Source organism: Diabrotica undecimpunctata, chromosome 2, assembly GCF_040954645.1.
Source record: "Diabrotica undecimpunctata isolate CICGRU chromosome 2, icDiaUnde3, whole genome shotgun sequence".
Lineage (NCBI taxonomy): Eukaryota > Metazoa > Arthropoda > Insecta > Coleoptera > Chrysomelidae > Diabrotica > Diabrotica undecimpunctata.
In genome coordinates, this window is record NC_092804.1 from 168788463 (window position 1) to 168802967 (window position 14505).

At 34.5% G+C, this 14505-nt stretch overlaps 1 protein-coding gene across 9 annotated transcripts in view; it reads right to left on the minus strand.

Annotated features, from left to right (window-relative positions):
* nmo (serine/threonine-protein kinase nemo) overlaps positions 1-13651 on the minus strand; it is a 372069-nt gene extending 358418 nt beyond the window's left edge. For all 9 annotated transcript variants that reach the window (XR_011950114.1, XR_011950117.1, XR_011950115.1 and 6 more), the window contains exon 1: positions 13079-13651. Coding sequence is in view for 4 of the 9 variants with exons in the window: in XM_072523946.1 (XP_072380047.1) it covers positions 13079-13299 (221 nt within the window). In the remaining 5 variants the exon portion in view is untranslated. The remainder of the gene's footprint in view (positions 1-13078) is intronic.
* Positions 13652-14505: the final 854 nt, after the last annotated feature.

Below are 14505 nucleotides of genomic sequence, written 5' to 3' on the forward strand. Positions count from 1 at the left end.
TAAAACGAATCTAACGAATCGTCTTCTTCAGGGGCAAAGTTAGGTTTTAGATAAGGCATATACAAGAAGTAGCCTTCCTCTCTATATTAAAATCTGGTTAGAATTACTTACCCTTTTTTACATTTTTTTGGAATAGAACTAGGGAGTTTAAGAAAGAATGTTGGTTAAAAAAAATGGAATCTACTGCATCTTGATAGTGTTATGACACTGCAGAGTTCATCATCATCTTGGTGCTACAGCCCTTAGAGGGCCTCGACCTTCTCAAGCTTTCTACGCCATTCTATTCTGTCCCTCGCTTGCATTTTCCAGTTGCCGACTCCGATCTTCTCGGCATCTTGTGTTACCCCGTCCATCCACCTCAGCTTTGGTCTACCCCGTCTTCTCATTCCCACGGGTTGCGCTGTTAGAATCTTTTTTATCATGTTTGACTCAGGGGCCGGGGCTACATGTCCTGCCCACTGCAGGCGGTTTCGCTTAATTATAGTGGTAATATCTTTACCACCAAACGTATGCTTGTAGATATTCTGCAGTTCAAAGTTATATCTAGGCCTCCATATTCCGTTCTCACAGACCGCTCCGAATATCTTGCGTAGCACCTTTCTTTCAAAAATGGATAGAGCGGATTCATCTGTTTTCGTTAGCGTCCATGCCTCTGATCCATAGGTGAGAACGGGGACTATCAGTGTTCTATACAGCCTTATACGAGTTTTTTGAGACAGACGTTTGTTAGCTTTTTGATTTATCTGTAACCCCATTCGTTCTGCTGCTGCTACTAGCTCGGTTAGGATTTCCGCAATTATCGCCCTAGTTCTTGTTATAATGCTCACGTCGTCTGCATAGGCCAGAATTTGGACTGATCTATTAAATATTGTTCCCCTGCTATCTAAATTAGCGTCTCGTACAACTTTTTCTAAGGCGACATTAAAAAGCTGACACGCCAGCGCATCTCAGCTTTATGACCAAATTATTATTATTATATTATTATTATATTATTATATATTATTATATTATTATTATTATTATTAACACTGCAGAGTTATTATAACCAAATTTAAGGTTTCTTTAAACCGACCAATTTTGGCCGATGTATACATACATCTACTGTCCGAGAGAATAACCTGTAACCACATGTATGTGATAGACCCGTAAGCACCATGGGCAGTCTTGTCAGTACATTGTTGCCGAAAGAAAGTTAGTTCACTTTTATATGGTCTGCAAAATTAAATTTTCTACAATTCTTGACACGACCAGTTTTTTCAAATTTAAAAATAATGTTGTGAATTGTATTTTGTGTTTGTGTCTTTGAATTAAAACGAAAACCTACCGATTATATTTATCGTCGCCACTACTTCCAGAATAATGCCATTTAACAATGTTCAGTTGTAAAGGTTTCCTGACTTGAAATATCAATTTCTTTATTCTGTTTTTTTTGCGAATAAAACCAGAATTATTACTAATGAAAAATAAACGTATATTTGACGTTTCCGTTATCAAAACTGAATGCCACTTTGACAAAACTAGAATTCAATCTAATGAGTGTTAAAAACAAGCTCGTATGTCCTTACTAATTTTATACTAGAATCGGTCTCTCTCTGTGAATAACACAAGTAAAATGTAATGGCATGCCTCGCAAAACAGAAACCAAAAAAGGTATATTGATGCAAGGCAACCGTATATACGTATTTCTAACTATTGGTCGTCTTCAGTACGGTGCAGCCAAGTTAGAAAAGGAGCATGTTAACTTGGGAAAGGATCACTATAGGTGCAATGCGGCCAATTTGTGGCATTAGAGTTAGAAGACCCTGATGGTTTCCAGGGCAAAACTAACACTAACCACGGAGGAAGCTACAGCTACCTGGGGAAAGGAATGCCAAACGTAGAAACTTTTAAAGCAAATGGAAAAGAATAATGCGAGTGAATAATAAAAGTAAAGTTGTTACTAGTTACTTGAGATACTAGTTCATGTTCGACTTGATGAAGGGAATTTTTTAATCCAGAAGACCAGTTCTAAAAATAGACGTATGAATAGAGATCGTAATCTTATAGGAATTGTTAAAAAAAAGGAAAATACTTTATTTTGGACATAACATCAAGGAATGGACAAAATTAGACATCCCAAAATAGAGATGAATTTGCAGAAGTAATCACCAACCTGCATTAGAGACGCCATCTACCGAAGAAGATGAGTTCCAATACCCCTATTGACTTGGTTCGTGCTGATAGAGGTACTTCTGCGCCACAAGCGCTAGGATCGTCAATAAATATTTAGTACAGGCATCGTCACTGATAGCCTGGATAAATAACTTGGATGAATCAGTACGGTGCTGCAAGCAATATGGAAGTGATTGTGTAACATTTTAACTGCGAGGAAATACTAGATATTAATTTAAAAACAAGATACCATTTTCTTATTAATATTATCTTCATTTGTTCACTTAAAAACTTACAGTACTTCAAATTTCTTACAGCTGAATGTATTTTGTGCAAATATCAATTTCTACGTGGAAGAATATGACATATTCAGTTTGTGTTTCGTCAGTAGGAAAGTTAGAAAGTACTTGTAATGTTTCTACTCATGACGCAGAAACAATCACATTAAAATAGGTTTTATTTCACATTATGCTTTAATTAAATATAAAAACGATAAGATTATAAATAATATGTTGTACTAAGCGTCCAAATTTATGTTGAATGAACAATAGATATTAAAAGCAATGTGAAGTCCTTGAAAGTATTTTAAACCCAGCGTTAATTCAGATTGAAGTTCGTTGACACAATTTAACTCAAAAGAAATTCATCCAAATTTGCAAATTATATTCCTTGGATAAAGTTGTAAAATGTATCTTTGTAGTTTTGTAAAATGTGTGAACAAATAATTATGTATGTATAGCGGTAACAGGCCTTTTAGGTAATTTCCATCGTTTCCTGTTCTTTGGTGTCAGCTTCCAATATCTGATTCCCATCTCTCCGACATCTTCCATCACTACATCTCGGTAATAATATTCTTGACCTGTCTATTACCTTGCGTTCTTTCTAGATATCCGAGCCATTCTAGTCTACGTTTTAAAACTATTTTTGTTATTGTAGGGTTAGCATACAATTGGTACACGTCTATATTAGTTCGTCTTCTCCGTTCTCCCTCTACTATTTTTTCACCAAATATTCTGCGAAGTATCTTTCTTCTCCATGCTTCCACTCTGTTCTGTATGGTTTTGGTGAACAAATAATAAACGATATAAAAAGAGGCGAGCAAATAAACCAACAATGGAAAATAAAGGTACCTCCCCTTCTCCTCAATCCTTGAGCCCTTGTCAGAGCGTTGTGTCGCTCTAAGTATTGTTAGCTTGATGTCTGCTATCCTTGTAGGGATTTTCCCACCCGAGTCTTCATTTCCCTAGCTTTTTCGTTTATCTAGTGTTCAGTATCTGCTCACGCGTTCCTTTTCCTGGAGGTAGAAAGTTCTTTCTTTAGATTTTGCTTGCATGAGGAATAAGGCCAACGGTTCTGTAATTGCTTTGATCTGTGATGGCTTAGTGATCCTTTTTTATGGATTGTGATAAAGGTTGATTCCTAGCACTCATCAGGCCATTCACCTGTGATCCATATCATGTTGCACATATCCAGTATTACATATACGCTAATCTCGCCCATTGCTACTAGAGTCTCCGCTGGTATGCCATATATCTCTGGGGTTTTTTTACTTGGTTGATTGAGAACCTTCTCTACATCTTTGATTGCACGTTTATTGTGTTCTGAGACTAATGCAACGTTTGAAGTGTCTGTATAAATCTGCGCAGTAATTTTTCCAGGTTTCTGCAATGTTCTCTATGTCGGTTTTTACTTCTCCATTATGGCCTTGACTAACTTGAAGTTTTGGATTTAACTCTCGGACCAAATATTTAACTTTTTTAATATTCCATGACTTTCATAGCGGGATGCCTGTTGCTCCGGTTGATGACATATATTTTATTTTCCTGCTTAGCTAAGCTATGTTTTGAGTGTTGCTTCTTGTTTTTTGGTATGTTGTAACTCTACTTTTACTGTGTCAGGAGGAACCAATTCTAGGTTCCTCCTGACACCCAATGTTTGCTCTTTTGGATGTTACGGGGTGTGCATTCTTTTTCCGCTCAATGTATCACTTTTTATTCCATTCCATGTTATTTGTCTCTTCTAATATTTATGGTTTTCCTTGTTTATCAGTTTCGTCTAGAATTCTTTTGCACATTTACCCTTAGCTGTTTTGTCTCATGTATTTTTCTAGTTGTAACGGGTGTTTTTTTTTAGAGGTATAGGTATATGCCCATGCGGGCATAAAGTACACTATTACGTAGTTGGTAACTAAGCAATAAAAACACAATAATAAACTAGTATGACATAAATATATGAAGAGATCACGTTGATAAAACGTTATATCTCGTTGATTGGTTCAAAGACCATTCCATTAACAAAGAAACCACTACAACACCAGTCAAAAAATAGATCAGTATCAATTTATCGAGTTCTTCTCGGCATTCTCCCACTAGACTAGAATCTACCTTAGGGCTCCCAAGAGATCCCATAGCCTCTATCTGTACATACATTTTTCCGCTATGCCAGAAAATTAGAGGTATATTCCCCCTGAGTGCAATAGAATTGTTTCCATTTCCACCACAATTGTCAATTACTGTACCCGACCGTTTTTCATATTTAGACCTGCGTGTGTACTATGTGTAGCTCTCAAACCAAGATTGTGTTTTCTCTGCCTTATCCCTCTCATGGGTAGATGTCCACCTGGAAAGGTACTTTAGGTTTTTATCTAGATAAATCTGTTCTGATCGCAGGTTTTCTCGCAATCTATAATATCCATGTCCAGTAGATCTCTATTTGGTCTTGTGCTTTCTATATTGTGCTCTAGAAGTAGCTCTATATTGTGCATTCAATATCCTTTGTTTCCTTTTATTTTTTTTAGATAACTTGGTAACATGGGGTCTGCCTGTCGAACCCCTCTTTTGGTGTCAATATTTTTTATTATGAAATTATTATTGGGAATAAGCCACAATTTAAGGTTAAAATAAGTATGATAAAATAAGTAGAATTTATTTCCTTTCGTTTGAAGTTTTTCTGATAATCCTTTTATGTATGGTATTGTTATTTTCATCGTATTATTCCTTGTGGATGCTGTAGGATCCCGTCCTCTTCTTCTGTTCCATTTAATCGATTCTTGAATAACGATGTTATTCAAGATGTTACCGATGTTCCTTAATAATTTATTCTGATATCTTTGTATAATTTGGATGTTACTTTCTTTTGTACAGCCTCATAGCTGTATCCCATATGTCCATATCGGTTTAAGCACTTGCTTATACAATAACAATTTGTTATAAGTAGACAAAGTGGATTTTTTCTCATCAACCAGTACATCTTTCCGAACTTAATTTCTAATTCGTCCTTTTTTTTTTTCTTGATATGTGCTTTCCAACGTAGCTTGGAATCTAATGTCATACCCAAATATTTTGCCGTATTTGCATAAAGTATTTGGTTTCTATTTATACTAACTGGGATATGTTAAAACCTAACAATGAACAAGAAAAAACAAAGAATTAAGTATATTCATAAAAAACCTTGTAAATTCGAACATTTTTATTTAGGTGAAACATCAAGACCATTCAATGTTAGAATAAGTGAACATCAATCTTATATTAAAAATTAACTTATTTTAACCTTAAATTTTGGCTTATTCCCAATAAAAATAGTAATTGCATTAAGATGACACAAAATAGCATCAGAACATTTTTTTTCGGTCTCTAACTTGGCCTCAACTTTCTGAATTTGGTCCTTTAATCCATGAATAACGCTATTCAATTCGTGTACACACTTATCATGATTTGATCGCTTGTCCTCAAGTTGTTTTGCAAATTTATGATTACCTGATTTGCATATTTCGTTTTTTGCATCAATCAAGGATTGCGCAACAAGATAGCTGAACTTGAAAAAAATCAATATGAACAATCAAAATAATGACCTTAACAAGAAGCTAAAGCAACTTCATGACCAACTCACACACAAAGAATCTGAGTGGAATACGGAGAAAACGAAGTGTCCAAAAACATTGAAACATCAAGAAATATTATAGATTCATAATATGAGAATAATATGAATGTTTACCGTGGGTATTAAAGTGTGTATATATAGATAATATTGGTTGGTGTATAGGTGCTCAATCCCACATTATTTCCTCAAAAATTAGGAACAGTTTGGGTTTCTAATCTTGATGTTGATTAATAGGCGAGTATAAATATGGTAATAGAAATGCATAAATATAAACACATATACCTAATACACTCTATTTTATTTATTAATGTTTTCTATAAAAATCAGAACAATAACCCACCCCGTGCTTTGTGTACAATCATAAATGAATTAATCCTTTACGACTCTCCCTAAAATTACAGTCGGACGACGCAAACTGAAACGTCTTTTTTAGTGATATATGACAGTACTAACCTTGTCACAGGCTATAAATATTTGGACTGAAAACAAAGAGAACGGGTACCGAAAATATCGAGTCTTTCTTCTCTTTATCTTCCGCTTAAAGGTCGATACCCTTCGCATGCATTAAGTCTAGAATTGCCTCGTTTTCTTTTCCAGGAATATACATATAATGTTAAAAATGGTATAGAAGGTACATATATAATATATATACAGTGTACAGAGATATATTCGTATTAGATATAAAAAAAATTAAGTATATATAAAAAATATAGGAAACTATATAATATATATGTACAGTAGATACACACAGCGTCTGTTCACTGCACCGATTCCCCGAGCCTTTCCTGAATTCCAGGTCCATCTGCCCCCTCTACTCAAACTTCAAATATTCCAAAAATGTTTGTCAGCAGTACAAATGCTACCGAATACTAACATCAATTCAGACAGCAAATTTTAACACTAACAAGAATATAAATGTTAAAAAATTTGAACAAAAGATCCGCAATACTGTTGAAGACATAAAAGTGCCCTTCTCACCCAGAGTATCTCCAAATTGCACTCAGAAAGCACCTACTCACCAAAAACTTCCAGATCAAAGCATCATCGAAGATGGCCTCATTGAATCTAAGTTCCATTCCAGATAATCAGTCTTCCCAACCGATACCGCCATTTTATCAAATTCACTGATAAATGACTGTGTTATATATTATATACGGCCAACTGTCAGGGTCTCAGTATAAAACTAATCTAATCAAACGTGTATTACAAAAGAACTAGTCCTAAATCTCTAAATATCTCACTAAATGTCCTGTGAAACAATCAAGTTATATCATCCATTTTGAATCATTTCAAAATACACTCAAACCATACTTGGTTTACAAACCATGGTCGATTAAAAACTCAACTTCTGTTTGGAGCTCAATTTGAAAACGCATTTGAAAACAAAGTCGGAGATATATTCAACAATTACTGCTTCTGCTGATGAAAACACTATTAGAAAACTGTGTACTTAACAGTGTGTATGTTCCGGTTACTGACAAGGAAATGAACGATTTATAGCTTTATCAAATTGTGACTCATTGATACGGTTTGCGAGATTGGTTTCTCTCGAAGTTCGCCGTATATTCCTAACCATAGTCGTACCGAGCCAGTCACCATTTGTAATATCAATGGGAAGAACGTTTCAGTTTGGTTCGGTGAAGATATGATCTCGCTTTTCTCGACAAAAATTATGTGCAATTGCTCTTCTACTTAATTCGTCTTAATTGTTTACCACTTCCGTGATTAATTGTCACAAAGCAATAAAAACACATGCATAAATGACAAAATAGCCTCGAAAATTATTTTTTTTAAATACACATTATCCTTACCAACCGGTTACGACTCGTTACGTAGCCGTCGGCATCAGTAAAATATTGTTTTCAAATATACTGAACGGAAACGTTAAGTGTCTGAAACGCTATGTTCCGGACAGTGTGCTTTGTTCATATTTAAAACCATTTAAATTATATTTTTCGGAAACTAAACGCTATGTGCTGGAAACGCAACGTGCACGATAATATGCCACGACCTTTAAAGAATCCGTACAGTATGTCACAATGATATTCACAAATTCCAAATTTACTCCTCCAATAACAATAATCTTCCTGCATATCGACAAAGCGTCATAACCATTTGTTTAGTTTTGCGTGCGAAACGAATACATTAAGAAGGTGAATTAGCCTTTTCAGGTGAGAAGGAAGATTTTTAAGGTCGCGAAACAGTTAGAAATACCAGTCTGACGCAAATTTTTAAAATATATGTGCATAATATATAGTGGTTCCGTAAAAACAGTTTATACGAGAGGTTTCACAAAAGTATAATTCATCACGGCGTTTAATTGTTGATTAACACAACAAAAGTTACAGATTTATATTTAGTTTTTATTAAATGTTAAAGGACCTATCAAATAATCACATCTAATGTGTTTACTCTCTTAGTTTTTCTTTTTTTAACGGCACACTTCATTTTATAACCACGCTAACAAAGAAAACTTGAGTTCCAGGTAATTTTATAAAAATCTTTTACAATCTGACAAATCTGATAAAGGTAGGCTATTAGAAAAGTAACAAATTCTACCTGTTTTATAAACTATGCTATTAAAGAGGTCAGATATCTACCTAGACCGACAGAAAACAGTCCATCCGAGAAATTTGCCTCACTTAAAACTTGATTTTTAGTAAGGTAAAACTACCTGTTTCCTAAGTTGCAACAACAATAAGGCAAACTACTATAGAAAACCCAAGGCTAGTTTTGGTCTTCACGGTATTTACAAGAATAAGTAGGGAAGAAATACCAGAAAATCAGGATTTTATTTTACATAGAGGTAGTTTGAATCAACAGACATAGTTTCAGTACAACAGGATTCCATACATTTGTTTCAGTTTTAAAGGGCGTTTCATTAGTTTTTTACCTTTACTAAGTCCCTATATATTTATATTTGTTATCAACGGTAAAATACTTAATCGATAGTAAAATACTCAACAGGAAGAAAACCCTAGCAATAGACGATATTGTAATACAAACAATTCGATGAAACGTGCCTTCATTTTATTTTCTAAATAATATATAGTGATGAAACTTTTTCAAACAAAACAATAGACAAATTGCGAAAAGTTTGCACCTTCCTGTGGGAGAAGCACGATAGAAAATCTGGCGATCTTCAGAAAAAATCGAAAACTGATGAGAGAATAACCACAAACACGTTCTTTAAATTACCTATGAGACGGTTATATACATGGCGCTCACCAGTAGATAAACCGGAAGAAGTGGTAAGAAACCAAATCGATTATAATGATTAAAGAGAGATATCGTAACACCATCAAATCAGTTAAAACGTATATCCAGGAGCAGATGTCACATCCTACCATAACCCACTAATCGCTAATGTCAAGCTTAAGCTTAAACGTATTAGAAAACTTCAAAGAACTCCAAAATTAGATGTTAAAAAACTGAAAGAAGCTGATATATAAAACAAAGAAAATATACGAAAACTTTGATAAATTAGATACTAACACTTACGAGATAAACCAACAATGACAAACATTAAAAAACTGCCTCCTCGTTCCATGCAAAGAGGTATTAAAAGAACCGATAAGTAAGAGAGACAACTGGATGACTGACGAAATACTCGATAGGATAGACCAAAGAAGACAAGCCAAGAACAAAGACAGTCACAATTACAAAATAATTAACAATGAAATCAGAAAAATGATAAGAGAGGCAAAACAAACTTACTATGTATGATGAAAAATGTAAAGAGATAGAAGATCTTCAGAACAAATACGACCTATTCAACCTACATAAAAAGGTTAGAGAAATGGCAGGGTTGCAAAAAAGAAACCACAACACAACTCTTTTATAATAAAAATGGAAATACTTTGCAATCAAACTATTCAGAGCAGCAGCATCCAGGATCAGAATAACCATGATGATTGCCAACCTCCGTCGCGGAGATGGCACGTAAAGAAGGAGCTGAGAGAAGGTACTAATATTTTTCTCTGGAAACATGGATTAATGAAGAATATTTGTAAAAAAAATTGGGCAAGATGACTAAGTTGTAAATGCTTTAAAACCTTCGTCTTACCATTCAGACTTCTATACAAGTGCTTTAGAGGCAAATCAAAAATAAAACTGCATACAAATTGTTAATTTCAAGGTAAAAGCTGCTAAAATGTTGGTTGGTTGGGCAAGTGACTTGCCACAGTCTCTGTAGATAATTAGAACAAACTGTGTGAACATAGTTTCAAGAAAACTATTGACCAAATACTTACATGTGGGAAGCAATTTCCGAGGAAAATAAAAAACAACACTGTCTCCGAAAGTCTAATGTTAAACAATCTATGAGACACTCTGTATAAACACAGTTAACAAATACGTCAGCACTAAATTAGCAAGTTGCTTATCAAACGAGATCATTATCTTAAAGGTTAATGACTGAATTGTGCAAAAACATAAAATTAATTCTAGTACATATATCTCAACAATTGTGATAACATTAAATATAACTGTAGGTTAATCTGCTGGTAAAATGTTTGTTATAGAAGAAAAACAACACTATTTACATTCACACCAAGTGCACAAATTAAACAAAATATTGCCTACATATTTGTAAGAAAAGTTGAGCAAGAAGTGGTTACATATGCTAGTCAGGCGTTTACTGAAGGTTTGTCTACTGTCGGAAGTGATAGTCGTCAAAAGGGAAAAATCTAACAAATTCCTCAGCACAGGAAGTCCCCAGGTTAATAGGGAATTTAAAGAACAATAACCTAGAGTACGGAGGATTGTAAAGAAAACGAAAAAATCAATACATACGGGCTTTAAGATAAGAAAAATCAAATAACATAATATCAACTTCTCTAATCTCTTGACGGAAAATAGGCCATCTCATCAAGACGGCTGAGAATGTTTTAACTCAAGTGTGTATATACGGTCGGTTAGTTCTTCTTCTACTTTTATTGTGTTGTTTTGGTAGATATTTTCGATCGTTTTGATTATTTCTAGAGGTATCTCTCTTACGTACAATAAGTGGATAACGTCCTTTAATTTGACCTTCTTAAGGTCCACGAAACGTAGATATATGCCGGTTTGTTGTATTCTAATGATTTCTCTTGCACTTGCCTCATTATAAATATAGCGTCGGTGCATGATCTTCCCGACCTAAAACCTTGTTGTTATTCTGCTAGTGTTATAATTTCATTCAGTTTATTTGTTATTATTTTGGTTGTTAATTTTAGTGTTGTCTTTAATAAATTAATTCCTCTGTGATTTTTCGGGCTCCTTTGTCTCCCTTTTTGAAGAGAGGTATTAGGATACTTGATATCAATTCTTGAGAAATTCTGTTTTGTTCCATATGTTCTATGACACAAAATATTACAAAAAAATACAAAATACAAAATACTACAAAGAATGACAAGAATGGTGCAGATAAACACACTAAACTTTATAATAGTCAAAACAAGGAAAGACACTCAGGACACTCAGAACACTGTTTGGAAAAGACAAAGATGAATATGCTAAGGAATAGTACAGTATTAATGGTATTAAGTATATTTGCGGCGATAATTCAAAATCAAAGAACTCATAATTTTGACCAATTTGGGAGATACAAATTAAATCACTGAATGAGACACATCAGATAACGAGGCTAGGCTTCCGAACTAGGCAAGAAGCAGAGCATAGAAAAACCTGTGTCAAAGTAATTACTACTTTCCATTAATGGAAACGATGAAAGGGAAATAATAATTAATTACAAACAAAAGAAAATAAGGCATAAAAACATAAATCAAACAATACATTGATTACAAATTGTTAAAGTAACAGTTGATTAATAGTAATAATTTAGAAAGAAAATGTCAACACCTTCAGATATACTTATTTTTAAGATCGTGCAATGGCATGAAAGACAAAGCACTGCCCAGATTATCAAAAACCACAAAGAAATTCCTAAAAATTACACAAGCATTATTATATTCCGAATTAACCTCCTTATTGAATACCTGCCACGATTATAAAAATTGTAAGACGTAATTATATACAATTAGTCTCATCTCTTTATAATAAAAAATTCAAAGAAAAAAATATCCCGCGACAGGGAGAGTGGTAACATAGCAAAAAATAGTTTTGAAATAAAGGAAACAAAACACACGTGGCAAATCAATAGTTTTACAAATAAATCACAAAATAGATGAAATTGGAGATCAGGATCAATGAACTTTTTTTGGACAATCCATTTCCATGGACTTTCTTAAGAGCCTAGGAGGTTTTTGGCCATAGTAATTTAGGTACAAGTAAGACAACCAACAAGCGGGAGTGACTAATATACTCAACGTATCAAGATGTGAAACATGAATCTCTGTTTCAGTCTTTCCCAGTTCCTGAAGAAGCTACCTACTGGAGAAACGTTGAGATAGACCCACACATGAGCTGAAGAGGTAAATCAAAATAGATGCTAAGAATCGTATACAAAGTTTTTAGAACAATGGATACTTACTGCCCTTTATACAAACGAACTAAGGTTCAAAATATTCCATGAGTAGTATAAAAAAAGATATCGTGAAAAGAACAATGGAAAAATAATGTGGTGAACAATGTGGCATATAATGGAACCCCAAGGCGCAGCAGATCTTGGTGAAAATGACTAGGAAACGCAAATTATGTGTATGTTTGAATTTAATAGACTATGAACTTAAAACTCTCGACAAAAGTTTAGAAAAAATGTACCAACAATACTTACGTCTCAAATCAGTAGTATTATACACACAAAAGTTGTTTAAAACTGGATCGAAATTTACAAAAATTATCCATTTAAAAACTTTTATAATTATAGCGCTAAAAATATGGTTTTTGTCAATAACTTATTAAATTTTGATGTAATATTTAGCAGTAATGTTGAACAGAGCATCGTTTCAAGGTTTGTTGAAACAATTAAAACAACATTAGTATGTATTGTTGGAAATGAATGCTAATTACTAGGGTCACTAGACGAAATAAAACAAGTTTATAATTTATCCTGTTTGTTGCAGTATCCACCTACGCCTCTGCACTACAATTCTATGTCTTAACTTACCAAACAACTCCGAAGGCTCCGTACCCAATGGGCCTATCCGGTTGGACCTGTTCCTGTGTATGGGCCGGTGCTGCGGCATGCTGTGGATGATAGTAGGGTTGGGCCCCATGCAGGCCTCCTTGTTGCCCTGCTCCGGTCGTAGGCCCGGCTGTACCCTGCATTAGGCTCATCGAGACAGACATTGACACCCTCGAGTGGCAGTTAGGAACCGCCACAGCCATCAAATATGTATTGACCCAGTGCGACAGTTTATTTCACATTAACAGCATAATATAACTACCCTTTAGAGACTGTCGAATGCTGCTAAGATACCGAGAAAGTTCACTGTATGCAAAATTATCCTTAACACTGGCCTGTAACCTAATTGTTTCGCGTAATATTTTTATTGTTTCACGGATTTGTCGCACACTATAAAGGAAAACGTAATCACAGTTCGAAACCCAAATGCACAGTTGTCAATAGCAGAAAAACTAAATAGAAACGAGAAGAGTTTAAGTAAATAAAAATAAAAATGGGTTTTTCTGAAGATTGATCACGAAACAAGCACTACCGCAGCTCGTTGCAGACTGACTTTTAAATGGCAACCGTGCGGTCACAGCGTCGCTTGCGCTTGTTCCCTTGTGTGGATTGCATTCTACGCATGCGTAGCAGTCTAATCAACAGCTGATTGTCGTTGGTTTTCCGCTTGCGCTTGTTCAAGGCGAGGACATTTATTTTAGGGAATAGATTATTATTTATTAATTCGTATTAAATGTATATACTGAGTGTAGCAAAAACAATTGTAACTTATATGACCATACAATGATACAATACCAAACAAGTTTGCATACGCAACTATATACAGGGTGTACAAAATGAAATTTTTTTTTAAGAGAAAATCCTCAAGTTAATACGAAATTTTAAACTATTTTGATTTTTGGTGTCTACACTCAAACAAATGGTGAACTAAATCCTTTAAACTATAAAAGAAAATTTAACAAAACTACAATATGAAGGTTGGGAATCAATAATTCCCAACCAACGAGCATCCGTCTACTGTTCCCTCAAGTAACGCAGCTATAAGATTCTCTTTCCTATGCTTCCATTATTTCCATTCCTTTGTTAATTCTTGTCAAGACTTCTGTTTTTGGCATGCTCTCTGCATGATAATTTCGGTATTCTCATATATTCAAAGATTTCAAAACATCCCGTATTCAAACAGTTTTTATATTGGTGGGGATACGTAGACGATGTACTGGCACAGAATAATAACCAACCAGAATGCCCACTCTGCTTGTCAAGATAAGTACGCGCATCTCGTTCGCGCAGACGGAATCAGCCATGTTTTAAACGGAACCAGTGCTGTTCAGTGATATTTTATCTGGTTTGCGTAGTTACCTTACTGGACAAACGGTGTGATTTGTCATCACAGCCTTCTATATAGTTAG